Genomic DNA, 13,951 nt, shown 5'->3' with positions numbered 1-13,951 from the left:
GAGATATAACGATCCGCCGGCCGACGAGCCCAAAACCGAAACACTTCGCCTCGCATCGCATCACGAATGCAGTTTTATGAGAAAATCCAATCGTGCTACAGAAATAGCCGCCAACAAATACAGAAAAAATTTGCAACTATGTGGAAATCGGCGGAATAGAGTTGCCGCAAATGTGTGGCTACCCTGTTTTTCTTTTGGAGTTAATCGATAAAATCGATAGAACTTCTTTTTAAGTAATTCAAAATGTTATATATGATAAACTATGTAACAACATAATTAATTTAGAAGATCATGGAAAATACCAACAGTTTAATAGATTTTATAAAACTCTATCGATAACATTTAGCCAACAAAATCGAAAAAATTAAATCGATAATGCCAGAATCTTGATGTAAATCAGTCTTTGAAAAACAGTTTAACCTTTAAAATAAATAAATATTTTTTAAAATTCAAAAAATTTCTTTTTTTTTTTCTTCATAAAAAAAATAGTTAAAAATAAAACATAAATTTTGTTAATTTTTAATATATATTTATTATACCTCTATGCATTCTTTATTATTCATTCTTCATTATTTATTCCATTTTCCCTTACTAAATATTCCCTATTGCCAACCCCTATCATTATCTTAGTTGCAAAAACTAGCAAAAAAAAGCTTCCTTGGAATCGCTTGAAGCCCCCTAAGTGCCTTTGGTAAGTGTTCTATAATATTCAACGCCAAACTTCCTGAGAACCGGAACCGAAACCTAAAACCAAAAACAAAAAACAACAAAAAATCAACTCATATAGCTCGTTTCTTAGCCATATGTCCGAGGTTACTGCCAATGGCTCTCTCGTAAGACCCCGTTTTTCTTTATGCTTCTTTTATTTTTTCTTTTTTGGTTGTTGTTGTTGTGCCTGGCAAGACTTCACATTGATTTTGGTGCCTGCTAGCTTGGCACTTTCCATTGCATAAGTCAAAGTTGCCAGGTCGGGTTGCCAGGAGCGAGGAGTTACATACATACGTCGGTCTGTCAAACACTCGAAATGCACTTCTACACATCCCAGCGGACACTCCACACTCCACACGGCACCCGCGCCGGGCCAACCTCACCTCGTTATTTCGTTGTGTTTTCCTTAGCAAAGCGTGAAATTTTTGCACTTCCTTGTTTGCATGCAACATACTCGTACTCAAATAGCGAGGCAACTACACAAGAGTGAACGAACACCTTTCCCACCCACCTTAACACTCCCCTGTGTTTTGCCTTGCTAACCTGCCTCATCCTCCTCGCCCAAGACCCCGGACTCGGCCCGGCCTTCCTGGTATGCTCCACAACGGTGGGTAGGTAGGAGCCAAGGAGGATCAGGCGAATGAGGAGGAGGAAGAGGAGAAGGTAACCACCGACTCAACTTGGCTCTGGCTGTGCTACGCCTCCATTCGACGCTGCTTGCCTAGTCGCCGATTACAGGCAGGGACAGAAAAATAGATACAAATGAAGAGAAGGCCGATATAAATAAAAAAAAATATAATTAATTTAGGTTACTAAATTTTTTTCGCTAATAAATTTTTGTTTTTTATATTAAAGTATTTCGATACTAAATAGTTCAATATTTTTGTATCCATAGTTGATCCTTACTCCTTATATTTCAATATTTTATTTAATTAAATACATCACATTAATCACATTTCTATTAATGCCACCGCTGCTGTGTCTTCTGCTAGTGTCATTCGCGTCATTGCATGTTCACCAACGCATCGCCATCGTCGTCGACGTCGCTGTTGCAGTCGGCAGCCCCCCTCCCGCAGTCATCCCCTTTTTGGAGCGACAACTACTGTGCCACTGGCTCTGCTCTTTCATCATGCCAATTGGCGTCACTGCCTCACTGACTGCGCTGTCGACGGCGACGCTGACGCGGACAGCGACTGCAGCCGGCTGCAGTTTGCATCATCACCTTGTGCCGTTGTCAGGGCATTGGCACAGTTTCACACACACACACACATAGAGACAGCCGTGTGCATTTGTTGTTTTCCTTTTTTTTTTCTCTTCTCGCTTTTCGCTTTTTCCTTTTTTTTTTTTTTTTGGTCGTGTTGCTGCTTTGCTTCTATATTTTGCCTTTGGATTTTTCTTGTTTCGCGTTAACTTTTGGGTTGGCATTTCTGCTGCTCTTGCACTTTATCGATAACTGGGCAATCGGTGACGGTGTCGACAAACGGGATTTTGATTGATCAAATTTCAGGATTTACAGGAAAGCAGGTGTATGACGAGACTGTACTGCGAACACATGGCGTATACGTAATATTGAAACAGGGGTTATTACGTATACGCAATGTGGGTAGTACAATTTATTTAAGATTTTTGAATTTTAACGCGTTTTTAATTATTAAAAATTAAGTTTACATATGGAATAAATTTGTATATATATATTTTGCTCAGATTTTTAGGATAATTGCAAGAAATACTTTTGTATAATATGTATTTTAGCTTTGATAGCCATATTTCCAGGTTTTGGATCTTCCCTTAAAAATACATATATCCTCCAATTAGATTAGAGACTACGATTTGGATTATCGATTAACTATTACCAAATACTTAGTCCACCAAAAATGACAGAATACCAAGTAATTGAGCCTATCAATCCACTAAATTAATCTAATAACTGACCTTTGCTATGTGAAATATACATCGATTACAGGCAATTTTCAATTTTCGATTACTTTATCAAGCGAAAGGAATGCCATGATACCTACCTATCAGGTCAGAACCATGTCCCAGTTAGAAATTATTATTGTTTTAATTAATTGTTAATCTTTAACACTTACCGCATTTACCAAGGCGGCGGAGGATGAGGATGCGGTGACGACGATATCTGGCGTTTCACTTAAATGGAAATGGCTGGAAAAAAAGAGAGACAAAGAATAATTAATAAAAAGGAAAATAATAGTCGTATTTAAATAACAAAAAGTATAAAAAAAAGGGGAAAAATTGCTTTATTCTTTAATTGTTTATCACAAGAACACTTGGAATATTAAAAAGTAGCAAGAATCTGGCTGTTTACCAAATAATTTTAAATATGTTTTATGTTTTATAGTATTAAAAATATAAAAATAAACCTTCATTTGTAATATTTTTTTTTTTATTATTATAAAGAAACTTAAGTAACCTATTAAAAGCCACCCTTTTGAAATGATTTTAGACCTTAACTTAATATTAATAATTTTTAAACCTAAACTTAATGTTCAAAATTAATCCTAGCAAGCCATATAAATGTTCCTATTTTCTTATTACCCACAAAGGCAGCGCCAATTAAAATCCCAGCTGTAGGGATTCATCGTTGTCCCTGCAGCCTTGGGATGCAGCTTTGCGATCCAGGAAAAGCTGCTGCAGCTGCAGCATTGTCAGCATAAACAGCCCCAAACCCCCGCCAAACACCCACTATCAACCTACCACCCACTCTTCCCCCCCCCCCCCCCCCCCAAATGCGAATCAATGTCTCTGTCTGTCTGCGCCAAAAGAAGAAGCTTTTGAGGGTCGCGGTGAGGGACACACACAGCATTAGAGACGAAAAATTCTTCAATGCTCGCACTCTCCTCTCTCTCTCTCTCTCTCTCTCTCTCTGTGCAAAAAGCTCGAAAGAGCTCTCTTGCGCTCTCTGCTAAATGCACAAAGAGACAACAACAAAAAAAAAAGAATGCAAAACAAGGAGAACTTCGGGCGCATCTGTGTGTGCGATTTCAACCTCAAGTGAACCGAAACGAGGCGAACTGAACTCAGCTGAACCGAACCGGGAGCTGAACCTGCCCCACGTCGCTCCTCCATTGGGATAGGTCGGAATCGGCAGCGGCATCGGGCATCGGGGAAATCGTCATCGTTATAGGGAATCGGAATCGGGAAATCCAAGTCCAGGGCATATATACATATATCTGTGGCACTTGGCTGCGTGCAAGTGTGTGCGAAGTGCTCGACTGGGACAGCTAAAAATAGTTAAATGCAGTGGCTCGGTCGGTCTGTCGGTCACTTGCCCAATACACCCAGCGCCCCCCATTTCTCTCCTACACACACACACACACGTTCGCTCTACCTAGCTAGCAAACCACCCTTTGTCCTTCTCCTGACAAAAAATAAACAGCAATGGAACACAAATAAAATCAAAACAAATAACAAATTTATTATCTTGGCGACTTTTTAGTTAAAAATATATTTATTATAATTACTTTTTTCTTTTTTTTCTTTTCATTTTCCCTGGTTTTAGTTTAAAAGAAAACGTAATGTAATATCAATTTTATAGATTCGTGCTCAATCACATATAATAAATTATAAATCTATTTTTTTAGGCTGTTGAATCAAACTAAATTCAGTATATATTTAAAATTAATATAATAATTTTATTGTGCTAAATTTCCAGCCAATTTTTATACTTTTTTTTTTATAAAAAAATAATTTTTCTATACAAAAATATAGAAATGAAAAAAAAGCTTTTTGATGGCAACTTGTTTGCCAAATTACTTTTATAATTTCCTTATTTTATTTTTTTTCAGTGTTCCTTTTGCACTTCCCCCTTGACTCTTTCTCTTACTTTTGTTTTACAATTTTATTGCCATGCTGGCAGTTTTTTTTTTCAGTTCGTTTCTTTGGTTTTTTTTTCCTTGTATTTCAGCTAGAACTGCAACCCCACCGACCGCCGCCCCCGGGCAGAGCTCCCAGCACCCCCCCCCCCCCCCCCCCCCCCCCCCCCCCTTTGAACATTTTTGTTTTCATGCAAAAAGGTTGAAGACCTTTCACCTACTTATTGCGTGTGTGTGTGAGGTACTGCTTCTTCTTTTTCTTCTGCTGCTCCTGCTCTTCGCTTGTAGTTGTACTTTGCTGTTGTTGTTTCGTTTTTGATTCGTTTTCTGGGTGAGAGAAAGGGAGGGTGGGGAAAGGGGGGTCGAAAAGTTTGCATTTTAAATATTTCACCAAGAGAGAGACCAAGAGAGATGGAGCTATGCAGAACTGTAAATGTCTAGCGGAAGAAAAAACAGAGCAATGTTAAAACGAGAGAGAGAGAGAGAAAGAGAGTGGGGGATCGGAAGAGAAGACGGGGGCTGCTCTCATGTTACGTATGTGAAACATTTGAGTCATTCTGCAAGTGTGTGTGCGTGTATGTGTGAGTACTTCTCATATATTTAGAACACTTTTTTGCCGTTGATTCGATTTCAGCTTTTTGCTGCTATTGTTGTTGTTGTTCTTGTTGCACTTGCAAAAAGCTTAGGTGGTCAGAAAGAGAAGGATAGAACAGGAGAGAGTGAGGAGCAATGCGATCAGTTATAGGTCCTTTTAATACTTTTCGTTATAAAAATAAAAATTTGGAAAATATTAATTTTTCTGTGATTGTTTATGGAATTCGTATATAATAAATATTAGAAACCATTTGGTAGATAATTTATCGATTTTAAGTACAGCTTGATTCCAAGGTCCAAAATCAAAACTTGTAGTGTTTAATTAATGGCGGAAGTAAAATAATTCAATTATAATGCTTCATTTTCGTGTCCAAGCATTAATTAGTTTAAAATTTCCGTGCTCTATAATCTTTTGGGTGGTAACTTGACCCCCCCCCCTGGCCCACCACCCACCAGGGAATCTCCCTAGTGCCGGCGCAGTCTAGACTTGACTACCTACCCCCCACCCCCATGGTGTTTTTAATACCTCCCGAAAGCCACCCTCTTTTGGGTGGAGTCGTGCGCTTGCACGACCTCTTCCTATCTCCCTATCTTCCTCTTTCTCTTTCTCTCTCTCTCTCTTTTTCCCCAAACTCGCTTTGCATGTTTCGCTGCTGCTTTCTTCTTTTGTTATTGTTTTATTTTGTTGTTTTTTTTTTTTTTGGCAATGCCAATCGCAAAACTGTATTTGGGTCAATTATAAATATTAAACGCAATTAGCAATGAAATTTTCAATTTCATTATCACGCTGTTGGCAGCGAAAAAAAAAAAACAACTATAAAATTTCGTTGACAACGTCAACTGATAAGAGCGTTGTATATGTATGTATATATATGTATTTATGTGCTTATGTATGTTGTATATATTATGAGGTTTTTGGGGGAAAGGGGATATTGGAGGGTTGTGGGTTTCTTTCGAACAGATGTCTTCGTCATCAGTGGGTTGGTTCTGCAATGTCAAGACTGCTGTGACCTTATTTTTAAACAAATACTAGTACACACATACATAATCAGACATATGTACAAACAAAACACACATTCATATGTTGGTAGATGGGAAATTGGCACTTGCTGGAATTTTGGATTTAAATGAATTAATGGGGAAAATTAAGAAATACTATATATTTAAGTTTTTTTATTTAAGAAGACTATTGAATATATATTTAAATTTCTTTAGGAATATATATTATATATAGATTGCGTAGTAACTCATGTTTAAAGTAAAGACTTTTAGCTTCTTTAGATCTTTTACTTCCTAATAGGTTTCGATTTCAAGAACCAGTTTTAGAATCTTTGGCTTTCAGTCTCTTTTACAGCCATTACCTTTAGTTAAGTAGAACAAGAATTATAATAAATTGGTAAATATAACCTTTTCTCATAATTCTATATTGTTTTTTATTATTATTATTATCCATTTAATATTTTGCAAGATAAACATAAGGGAGTGGACTTGTTAGTTTCGAGGCCAAACCCTACAACACTTCCTTATTTCATTTGAAGGAAGAAGGACATTTGGAATGGCAGCATTAAAGGGAAGAGAGACAAGGGAAGGAAACGAGGAAGGAAGGGAATGCAAGTCTGCTGGCACATTCGTGCTCTGTAAATGTAATTGTGTTACATTCGCAAAGTCCTTGACAAATGCCAAAGGATGACCAGGGATTGCAGCCGCAAGTCCCCGCAGAACCGCCCACAGAACGAACTGCAATGAACCCCGTCTCTCTCTCTCTCTTTCTATTCCCCCCATCTCTTTCGCTGGTCTCCGATGCTTGTCTTTGACTCGAAATGACCTTAAACTGGGTTAAAGCTCGCCAAAGTTACCTCAAATACGACGCTGGCGGTGGGGGTGTTTGGTGTTGTAAATTGAACTTTCTGTGCAACAGAGCATGGCGCGAAAGAGAGGCAGCTAGCAGAGGGAGAAAAATAGAGAGAGAGAGAGAGAGAGAGAGAGAGAGAGAGAGAGAGAGAGAGAGAGAGAGCGACAGTTTGTTTGCCTAAATGCAACTCATGAATCATTCACACGCAACTATGAATATGCAAAAGCGAATCGCTTTGAATGCACAACATGCACCACAACAACAACAATGGCAAAAGTGAAAAAAAAAAAAACATTTGAACAAAAAACAATATAAACATAATAATGAGTGCCATAATATTAATCGGGGGAACGAAATTTCAAGCAAATGCAGGCCAGAAATTTATGGATTTCCCCATAGAATCGTATAGACAACATAAAGAAAACCTAAACTTAGGTCACACTGCGTATGAGTAATATCATTTTTGAAACTATCCCCAAAACCCTGTAAAAACCCCATGAAATCGTATAGGAACCTAGAAAATTTAAGTCTTTTGAATATTTCTTAATGAAAAAGGTTAGTCAACACTGCGTATGAGTAGCATAATTTTGGAATTATATTACTCATACGCAGTGTTCTGTTATTTTGAAATAGATAAAAAATAACTATCAAAAAATTCTGATAATATGATATATATAAAGAAAAGTAAAAAAGAAATAGCTTCTGAATATTTTCCATTTTAAATGATCAGTCAACACTATGTATGAGTAATATAAGTTTTAAAATATCCCAAAAACCCTGTAAAAAACGCTTCAAAAACCTTTCCGTATAAAAAGTACATACATACATACATACCATTGCTGTAGGAAATACAGTTAGCAGCGCAGCTGTCGGCTCTTCTAATTGCCTTTCATGTAATTCATTTTCTATTTGCCAAGAGAAAGTAAAAACAAAAAAAAAAAACAACAACAAAAACACATACGCACATCACACACTACCCATAAAGCACACACATCAATACATTTTATTGCTCATCAAAAAAGTTTGACGGCTATGCTTCGTTTTCTATTGTTGCTACGTTTTACTGTTTTTGGTTTTTTCATTTTTGTGTAGGCGTTAAGTCGACGGCGCAGCTCGACTAGGAGGTAGATAGAAAGGGAGGGACGGAGAAGACTTTAGGCAGAGCTTAGAAAAAGAGACCGACAGAAAAAATGAACCCCAGAGCAGAACGTTTGAGAGAGCGGTAGGAGCCAGAGAGCAGCAGCGGCCGAAAGGTGAATGACTTCAAGTTGCGCAGTCAGCTCGCTCTATCCCTCCCGCCTTTTCACAGCCCCCCACCTCCGCCACCCATTATTCACTGTTCCTCGCTCTCAATCTCTCTCTCTCAGACTATTTTAGCTCTGGCATCAGATCTATTTAATTGTACAGTGCGCACTTGTTGCCGAGAATGTGAACATACATAAGTAGGCTATTTTATTTTTCAATAATTAATTAATATTTTTATTGAAAGCTAATTCCGTAATTTATAAATCAGATTAAATCATTGTTAACTTGCAATTCAGAAAAATGTAGTTATTGGAAAACTATTTATTACTAACTTGCAAATCATTAATTTGTGGTTCTTTTGGAATGCTCACTGTATTTTATTTTCTTGCCCAAAAAACAAGCCCCACTGAACGTTCAAACAGAACAGCTGAGAGCTTTTTGGCGCTCGTCGCGCCGTGAAAGCTCCACCACTTGGCTCTCCCCATCGTTGGCTCTCTTTGTTACTATGTTTATGCCATGCAATACATGAATTCTTGAAAACATTAAACTAAATAACCCCAGATTATGCAACTTGAACGAATTTATGACATTTTATGAACAGAAAATTCAAAACCTGTGCAATCAGTGTTGTCAACTATTTACTGGTACACTAATAAGAGGAGAATTCACAGTACAAATATTGAATACACGAATTTGTCTACGCATGAACACAGTATGTCTCTCTTGTCGTGTGCGCCTGGCTTCGGCAAACGGCAATGACAGTGTAGCTTTACATTCTGCCTTTAGTAGGTCAACAAAATTCCGGACAATGGCCTTTCGCTTTCGTCTGTGCGCGTCTGCTGCGCTGCTGCCCCGGCGTCGCCGTCGGCATCGGCGTCGCAGCTGGCGTTGCTGCAGTTGAGAGCTTCGAAATGTAAATAGAAGCCGAAAGGCAAAAAAAAAAACACCCAACCAGCAAACCACCTCCTCCTCCCATTATACGATATGGCGACGCGACGATGAACATGAAGATATTTCAGTCGCCGTCGCCGACGTCCCTGCTGTTGCAGTTGTTTTTGTTGTTGTTATTATTATTATTATTATTATTATTGCACTCTTACTGTTGTTGTTGTTGTTGCTGCTGCTTTTGATGGCGTAATAGGCGCATGCAGTTGTATGTATATGTATGCAATGTGTGTGTGCATTAATGCGAATACAGTTGAAATTTCTCCAAGTGGAACTTGAGGAACTTCCCCAATTGGGAATGCCTTGAGCGGCGCCAAAAAATATTTTAATATCTACAATGTTTCATTAATGTATATAATTTTTTATGGATTTTTTATAAAAAAAAAATCAATTTCCTTTTAGGGATGCTTTAAATTATAGATATTTCAGCTTCATAATCTTTATTTTGTTTTTTATTTTTTTTTTCAAAGATCCTTTTTAAGTTCTATAAATCTTTGAAAAATTATTGAAAAATTCATTTGTTTAATTAAGTTTTGTTAATTATATGTGACAACGCCTTGAACTTGCCTTGGATTAAATGAAATCAAATTTGGCAGCTTTAGACTTCGATTTTGACGATGGAAGCTGATCAAGTTGGCCCTGGGGCTAGCCATCAGTGTCAGTTCAGTGTCCGAAACTGAATTCATTTCCCAGCCGGAAAATTATTTTTAATATCAAGGCACCTGGCAGTAGGACAACTTAACTTAACCCCCCCGACGACTCCCCCCCGCAGCTTTTGCACCCATCGAATCGAAGCGGAAACCCCTCAGGTATGTACTTATATATGCAAAATGTCTGTATGCTTGCTTGTATTTGTGTGGGTTTTATGTAGGTTAAAGGGCAGCGTTCGTTGCACTCGCTGGCAGACTGAAGGACAGCAGCCCCAAAATGGGTGGTGGGTGTTCGTTTGGGGGTATGAGGTGGCCTTACACAAAAGCTATTGCTGGGTGTGGGGGGTGGGTAGGGATGGGATGGTGGTAAGGCAGAATGCGAAATGACGTAGCCAGCGAAGTCACGGACTTTGGAGTGTGCTCTCCACATCAACCCAACCCAACCACCCACTCATTCACCCTGTTTCTCCCAGCCAAACCCAGAGTGTTGCAGCCACAACTATACCCATTCCCACTCCCATTCCCAGTCTCGCCTCCTGGCATTGCATATTTATGAGGCTACACAGGCTCCCCCTCTTGTCTGCTATTAAGTTTTTGCTTCATTTTCTTAGGTTTTGTATTATTTAGGCCATAATTGGGACAATCATTTGTAGAAATTTGATTTTCATTTGGAAAATCAAGTCTAAATTAAGCCTAAAAGATCATAATAGCAAAGGCTTTTCTGGATAGTAAAATTATATACTTTAATTTGGCAAAGGACATAATAGAAATTTTCGCTAAAATGCTTGGCAATATCGATATTTTGTTAGTTGTTCTTATATTTCCCTATTCAGGAATGTTAACAAGGATTTTTATATTAATTTAAATATAAATTGTAATATAAATTTTAATAGAAATTGTAATATAAATTTAATAGAAATTGTATTAATTAAACCCCTTCAAAAGTTGTAAATAAATAATCATAAAAGTTAGAGTTATCGCCTTAAAAAAGATAATACTAAAACTATCGATAGTTATCAATCAAAAAGCATCAAAACTTTAAAACTTTAATGAAAATTTCTGCATGATAATTTATCTCCTTGTTCGGAATAGCTGTGTGTGTTTATGTGTAGTTTTCATTTCAAAAAACAATTTTCCCAAGGGACTTAAGGCAATTTTTTTTTTTTGCAGTGTCGCTTCCTCGTTCATCTTGCTCTAACGGGACTCAACATCCTAGCCAAGATGGGCAACAAAAGGCGTCGCGAGGACACTAGCAGCGAGACAAGCGATTCCGAAGACATGTTGGTACCAAGCTGCAGCCGCGAGGCCTGCCAGCGTCGCTTTCCGGATCAGGAGTTACGTGATCGCCGTCGCAGGCGTATATTCGTTCACCGTCGTCAAAAACGACGCTATACCAATGTCAATGGCAATAGCAGCGCCTCGGAGGCCGGACAAACTGAAAGAATCATGGATTGTCGTCGTCGTCTTCGCTTTAAGAATTCGCATCTGGCTGCGCCTGCGCCTTCGCCTGAGCCAGATCGTGCCTCCGAGGAGGACAACAAATGGCATGATATTGTCTTCGCTGCCTTGGCAGTGGTTTTAGTCATTTTATTCATGGAGACATATATTGCAACTTGGTTTGTCAGCTACCTATGCGGCATCGTGGCCTGCTGCACTTTCTGTTGCCTTTTCATGATGCCAAAGAATGGCAACTAGGACGTTAAGGGACAGAACTTAACAAGGCTATAGAGAACAAGACTAAAGAGGTGGAGAGACATCGGTGTTTGGCCAGGCATTACACATATTTTACAAAGCAAATATCGATAGTTCTCACCCTCTATGCAACAATTCATGATGCCAAATAACAACAACACTTCAATCATTCATTTATGCCTTTTCGCCAATTTAAACATTAATTCCTATGCTTTATAACTTCATGAAAATATCTAACAGATTTTATGTTTGGGTTCCAATCAGAAACCTTTATTCCAACGCTCAACAATTCAACAATTTATCAATTCCAACACTTGACAATACCATGTAAAAACTCAAGTCAAAAACTTTTATTCCAACGCTCAACAATTCATCAATATCGCAACTCCAACACTTGACAATATCACGTAAATTTTTACAAATTATTGTTCTCTATTTTTGGAATAAATTTACATTTATATTTATCCACAATACAAATACAAACTAATAAATAATAAGCTTTTTTTTCAAAACTCACCCTTTGTTCCTCCCACTGCTGCTGTTTGCACAGTTGTTGTTATTATTATTGTTGTAGTTGTTGTTGCCGGTAGTCTTGAATCTGTCTTTAGTTCGAACTTTAGTGTTTTGGCTTGTGGTTGGATTTAGATCGGATCGATCAATAAAGTTAATATCAAAGCCGTCAATATTTTTATTGACCCGTAGTTCACGGTTCAAATGCACAAATAGTTGGTGGCTGTAAATAAAACACAAATAAAAGAAAATAGTTAGTGAAAGCTCAATAAATTTAAGACAAAAGTTAAAAACAAACATCTAAATTAGCTTTCTTTTTTTACATACATGCCGTGACGACACCTGGCGGCAAGTTTTGAATACAACTTTCTAGGTTTTAATTCAAATTAATAAATAAAAAAATGACAAATTCCACAATAATTTGGATGCAGACCCAGTAGATGCATAAAAATTGTCATTATTAAATTTAATAATTTTTTTAAAGCATTTTTTTGCAAACATTTTTAAAATTGTACGACCACAATACACTTTAGCCGATACCAGCACCAACATTCGCCAGCGCCATCTATGTGTGCTCTGCTTGGCGCTGCTATGTTAACATAACTGTTAATGTTTCAACGGGGTTCCGAACCTGGGATTGTGTGGCTATCGATATGTTAAAAATTTAAAAAACGCTTAAACGATATTTTCCGTTGCTCTTTAAAAATGTAATTTACCCACAAAAATATAAAATAAAAAAAAATAAATCAATACAAATAGCAAGTTAAAAAGTTCTGGTTTTCCAAAAATAAATACAAAAAAATTAATTTATTTTGTGACAAAAATCGCCTATCTCTGTTATTGGTGAGTTTAGAAAAAGAGAACGCTCTCTTTGGGGCAACTCTCTTTCGTTTGGGGGCCGGTTTCTCTTCTCTTTCGGGGGTTTGTTCGCTCATTTCTCTTTGGTTGCGCCTGCACTTTTGTGTGTCAATCGGTTTCATTAACCCCGCCGAACGAATGTGCAACAGCAGCGAAGAAGAAGAAGCAGCCAAAGAAGAGGAACAAGCGGCGACAGAGTGTGAGCAGCGCAGTTAGCAGCGCAGCAAGCAGCGAAAGGTCAACAAAGTACGTTTCATGGACACATGCATTTGCTCTTCATCTTCTTCCTCTTCACCTTTCCCCCCTCTTCGGCTGCTGCTGCTGCTTCTTCCACTTGGTTTTGATTGTTTTGCTGGTTTGTTATTGTTTTTTTGTTTTTGATTTTGTTGATGTTAGTTTTGCATTTGGTTTTCGCTAGTTGAGGAATGTCACTCATTTGTTGTTGCAAATGCACCGCCCACTTAAGCATCCCAATTAGCGATGGGACAAATGCCACTATCGGAAGTGATTATGACAAAATAAATTTTTTTTTGATTTTTTGATTGATATTACTAAACACTGAATATGAATATTTTAAAGCATTGCCACTGTTATATATTATTTTATTACATTTTATTATAATATTATATTATATTATTTTTGATTTTTTTTCACAAGTTAACTTTAATATTTTATTTTTTATTTTATTTTTTATTGTATTTTTTATTGTATATAAAACATGTTCACTTTCTTTTTTTTTATAATTTTTTTGTTTTGGAATGCTTTCCAGGGTCATGAACCTAAATTAAGTATAAATAAACAATTATTAACTAATGCTGACCTGCCAGCACCTCAAATCAAATCATTTGCACCTGATGACACTTCTCCTCCTCCCCCTTCTGTTTTATGATTCCCCCACAAGCACGGGTCATTGCTTTGGATTCCATCTTTCTCATTCTATTCCTCCCTATCCCTGTCTCTCTCTAACTCTCTAGGTGGCAAGAGCAAAAATGCGGAAGAATATGTAACATACGGCAGAGTGAGAGAAAAAAGAAGAGGCAACATAGAAGGAGCAAATAAAAACA

The 13,951-nt window shown here is 37.6% G+C and overlaps 1 protein-coding gene across 1 annotated transcript; it reads left to right on the top strand.

Annotated features, from left to right (window-relative positions):
- Positions 1-9,806: 9,806 nt before the first annotated feature.
- On the top strand, positions 9,807-12,001 carry LOC108080303 (uncharacterized). Its single transcript, XM_017174977.3, has 2 exons — positions 9,807-9,986; positions 10,998-12,001. The coding sequence occupies exon 2, from the start codon at positions 11,049-11,051 to the stop codon at positions 11,520-11,522; it is 474 nt and encodes a 157-aa protein (XP_017030466.1). The 5' UTR covers positions 9,807-9,986; positions 10,998-11,048; the 3' UTR covers positions 11,523-12,001.
- The last annotated feature ends 1,950 nt before the right edge of the window (positions 12,002-13,951 follow it).

The sequence above is a fragment of the Drosophila kikkawai genome, chromosome X (genome assembly GCF_030179895.1).
Source record: "Drosophila kikkawai strain 14028-0561.14 chromosome X, DkikHiC1v2, whole genome shotgun sequence".
In the NCBI taxonomy this organism is placed as follows: domain Eukaryota; kingdom Metazoa; phylum Arthropoda; class Insecta; order Diptera; family Drosophilidae; genus Drosophila; species Drosophila kikkawai.
The sequence above is the reverse complement of the archived record's forward strand: the minus strand, read 5'-3'. Positions and strand labels throughout refer to the sequence as shown.